The sequence below is a fragment of the Dendroctonus ponderosae genome, unplaced genomic scaffold (assembly GCF_020466585.1).
Source record: "Dendroctonus ponderosae isolate FM_Combo_2020 unplaced genomic scaffold, Dpon_F_20191213v2 Dpon_F_20191213_3, whole genome shotgun sequence".
Lineage (NCBI taxonomy): Eukaryota > Metazoa > Arthropoda > Insecta > Coleoptera > Curculionidae > Dendroctonus > Dendroctonus ponderosae.
Window position 1 is genome coordinate 15,994,641 of NW_026018508.1, and position 4,433 is coordinate 15,999,073.

Genomic DNA, 4,433 nt, shown 5'->3' on the forward strand with positions numbered 1-4,433 from the left:
ATGGACCAGAGTAAATCGGGACAGTTGAACCGGTTTTTATTTTTCTGTTTTATACAATGCCTACAAAATACCAACGGAAGTTGAGCTCACTAAGAGCTAGATGGACCGAAGAGGACCTCAAAAATGCTGTAGAGGCTATAGATAGAAAAACAATGGGGTCAATGCCGCAGCCAGACACTTTAATATTCCCAAAGCTACTCTAATTGCAAGAAAAGCGTGGGGAGAACTAAAAAACTGGCTCATTGAGTTCTTCGCCTACTTTAGGAGAAGAAAATGAAGCGACGATAGTAGCACATGTAAAAAAGCTGCAAAAATTTGGTTTTGCCCCAACACGGAATGATATGCGACATACGATGTTTGCTGTTGCTGAACAGTTACCGTTGAAGCATCGTTTTAACGCAATCACAAAAATGGCAGAATACGACTCGCTACATCTTTTCCTAAGCCGTCATTCAGATCTTAGCATAAGCGTTGCTGAAGGTGTTTCATGAGTCGTGTACAAACTTTGAAAATATGTGCAATGAATGTCGCAAAGAAACTTATTAACTAAAAAATTTAAAAAAATTAATTAAGTTTAATTTTGTTACGGTTCATCTCTCCCTATGTGGTCCAACTGTCCCAAATTGGTGGTTCAACTATCCGGCAGATTTCGGGTTAGTTGGACCACATAACGGTTTTTTACTTTATTTTTTTTGTCAGCAAATGAGTTTTTAGTATTTAGTTACAGTTCTGATTGCAGTTAGTTAAAACGTTTGTGACAACATTTTTTTTCCGTCAATAAAGCTATTTTTTGTGAAGATAGAGTCGAATCAAAAAAGGTGGTTCATCTCTCCCGGAATTACTCTACGTAAAATATATAAGAGAGCATCCATCGAATACTAACTGGTAAAAGCTCTTACTTGGACGGGAGTGCTGGTCATTCTCTGGTGGGGCGATTGCATTTCTGCACTCTCTCGACTGGTAACCGATCGGTTAGGCGACTTTTCGCCGTTCTGCAAACCGGGGGGAGAAATCGCCCTGTTGCAGCTCAGGTCCTCACTGGAACCATTCAGCTCGCTATTGCTAAACGATGCTATCGATACGCTAGGATTGATATGATTGTTGCTTTCAGTGGGCGAAGAGGCAAACTGATTGGTGGCTTGATTATCCGTATTGGTGCTCATATTGTCGTCCTCTTCATCGTCGTCGTCCATACTTTCCTGCTCCGACCGTTCGTTCAGTTGAAAGTGCAGCCCGGATGTGGATATGGGCGATAATCCGGGCACCGAGAACCCCTGCCTTAGGAACGGATTCATGGAATTTGCCAGACTGGAAAATCCTCCCGATGACGGATAATCTCTTACTTCGGCCGCTTGGATTTGCTCCGGTGTGAGATCAGTGGGCTCGCCTGTATGTAGGCGGATATGTTGCTGCAGCACTGAAGCGTTATTGTACTTCTTATGGCAAACCGGGCATTGATGGAGGAGGCGCATGGGGGGCTTTGCTCGGTGCACCCCCATGTGAGTCTTCAAGTTGCCTTTTGTGGTGAAGGCCCGCCCGCAAATTTTGCACTTGAACGGCCTTTCCCCCGTGTGGGTCCTATAATGCATTTGCAGGGCACTTTTGCAAGATAGAACCCTTTGGCAAACCACACATTGATTTGGATCAGCTAGGATATGTTCGATGTTGTCCACCATCCGTTGAAGCTTGATCGTTTCTGAAGTTTTCGAAACTTCTATCAGGCTCTCCCAAGAATTATCGTTGCTTCCAGGCCTGGGCAGCAGGTTTGTGTAAAGGGCCGGATCTTTGGTGATATCACCAATAGCACTAGTCGGATACTGGCCCAGGCTCCCTGACGAGGTACTACTGGCAGGCGAGTTTTGAGGGTAGAAAGGAAAATTTGCAGGCAACCTCTGTCCGGCCGCAATGCTCAAAGCGGCCGATATCAGATTCGCTTTGCTCGACAAGTTCTCCGGCTCGTCCTGCATTTCGGAACGATCATCCGGGCTTCTTCGCTCCATGGCGTCCTCGTTGCTGAATCGGCTCTCATTGCTGCATAGCTCGAAGCCATTTGGGGAGCCGTACCTGGCTTGCTCAGCTTCTTGCTCATTCTCATTGTCGTTGGGCTCTTGCTTTGGGGTCATTCGCTGGGCGTTTGGCGACTCTTGAGGTTGCTGCTTCGCTTCGATGGTTCCCGTCTCGGTTCTGCTCTTGGGGCTGTCCTTTGGAGAGCACGATCGGTCTCTTCCTCTGGGGGAGGGGGGCTTGCGCAAGTCAGCAGGCGCTTCTTGGTCCTCCCGTTTAACCGCAAATGGTTGCGGGAAGAGTAGCCGATGCGGAGGAGTTCGACATGGCGGGATTCTGCTATTTAGCAGGTCCGCCGATGGCGGATTTGTGGGCCTGTAGTGCGGCAGGCACGTTGGAGGGAAGGGGGCTGCACTGGGAAACCCCAAGTGCGGAGGATGACCAGGGCCACCAGGCGATAAGGAGGGCTGCTGCCCCAGCTGTGCCAACAGCGGCGGATGATACTTATCCAAATGTTCCGGTACTGGATTGGGATTCATTTTGATATGAGGGAACTTCGAGCTGTGCCTTTGGAAATGCACCTTCAGATTGCCTTTGGTCGTGAAGCGACTGCCACATACGTTGCACTTGTACGGCCGCTCTCCCGTATGCGATCGGATATGAATCTGCAAAGCCGAATCGGAGCCAAACACTTTGCCACAATATCGGCACCGATGCTTGAAAAAGGGCTCGTTTCGGCCTTTGGAGTCATATGGAGACATCGAGCCTTTGCTCTTCCTAAACGCCAGTTCGTCTGCCAAGTTGGTGGCCAGCAAACCTTGACTGGCATTGTCCAGAACCTCCTGTGCACGCTTCTGCAACAGGTTCAGAGTGTTCGGCTCTTCAGCTGTGGGCGGATCGTTCCCATGGGTGATGATCGTCGAAGCCAGCGACGCTGAGATGGAACACATGGGGGCTTGCATTTGCAGAGGTAGATTTGAGGGATGAGTAACCTCCGGCCGGGTGAGTGGTAGTGGGGGTGGTGGTGGTGTGGGAACATGAGGTGGCGTGGCTGGAGTCAATCTAGCTACTGCTGGCGGGGAGGGTTCCGGCTTCGGGGTTGGGGAGTTCTCATCGATTGGGGAGCTTTCTCGCTCGTGTTCTGATGGCCCCGGCGACCCGCTCTGCTCGTCTTCTTTGGTTCGGTCAATTTGCAGCTGATGCTGCAGTTGATTGATCAGCTGCAGCTGAAACACCTGCTGATGCTGCAGTGTGAACAGCGTTGACTGGAGAACGGCTAGTTCTTGCAGAGCGACTTCGTTGTCCACGTTATTGGCAAGAGCCGTGGCAGCGAATTGCGCCACGGCCACCTTGGTGTTCTGCAAGGCTTCCAAAGTGACGTGCCCTTGGGCGGCTGGAGTCACAGGGAAAGGAAAGTCCATCGGGTTGTCCTCTGGTGAAGCTTCGTCCACGCTGTTGTTGTTCGCTGCGTCCTGCCGATGACGCCGCATCCGCTCCATTCGCTTCCCGCCGGCCTCCTCCTCCTCTTCGTCGTCCTCCGATACCACCATGTCCTCGGGATCGGAGTGAGCAGGATCGTCATGCTTGATGGCCTTCTTGTCGCACTCACTTTTGTGGGCTAAAAACTCGGCCACTTCAGTGAATTGCTCCTGGCATCGGGGACACATGAGGATCTCCGGCACTTCTTCGTCCACGGTGCCATCGAGTCCGTCTGAAACAGAACAGAGTTATTGAGAACAATGGAAAAAGCGAACACAAACCGGTAGAGCATCGCGCAAGAAGGTCGAGGAGCAATCGGTATCGACTTGGCGTGGCTCCGGATATTATAAAATGAAATATGAAAAGAGTGGGGCTAATATGAAGGGGGACTTGGGAGCAAGCGCGCGATATGATAAACGATGCAGCGAAGGACCAGCCACGGCTTCGGTTATGACAGGTGGGCGGCGCTTGTCGGCATAAATAACATGCACAACTTGTTGCTCTCTCGTGCTCCCCGCCCATGGTGAACGCCCAGATATTTCATAACCATAAAGCATAAATGTAAGTCAGTCAGTCCGAGGCGGGCGAGCGAAGGGACGGCTAGAGACGCCCGGGGTAGGGATTTACAACCTCCCGGCCACCGCTGTTTTAACGGCTCTTATTTACGTAAAAACCGCTGAAGCCCTTCACCGCTTTTGAATTTTTCTATTAGTTTCAAAAATTCTGCTGAGTCTTTTTTAGAGCAAGCTAATGCAAGGGACGATTTTAAGTCCTGTACCTACTAGGTGTTGATAAAGTATCTAAGTACGCATAAGTCGAAGATACCCAAAGTAGCCAATACCGAGGCGAAAGTGAAATACCCTATATATTATTGCATTTTTGGATTCTCTGAGCAAAATAAGTGTTTGTTTTACTAAGATTTATAATGTCTAAATCTAAAGGTTTTTTAA

General features: G+C 49.6%; 1 protein-coding gene across 2 annotated transcripts in view; it reads right to left on the reverse strand.

Annotated features, from left to right (window-relative positions):
* The window catches only part of LOC109538701 (homeotic protein spalt-major), a 73,499-nt gene that overhangs the window by 8,125 nt on the left and 60,941 nt on the right, over positions 1–4,433 (reverse strand). For both annotated transcript variants that reach the window (XM_019906064.2, XM_019906063.2), the window contains exon 2: positions 900–3,715. In XM_019906064.2, coding sequence (XP_019761623.2) covers positions 900–3,715 — 2,816 coding nt within the window. The remainder of the gene's footprint in view (positions 1–899; positions 3,716–4,433) is intronic.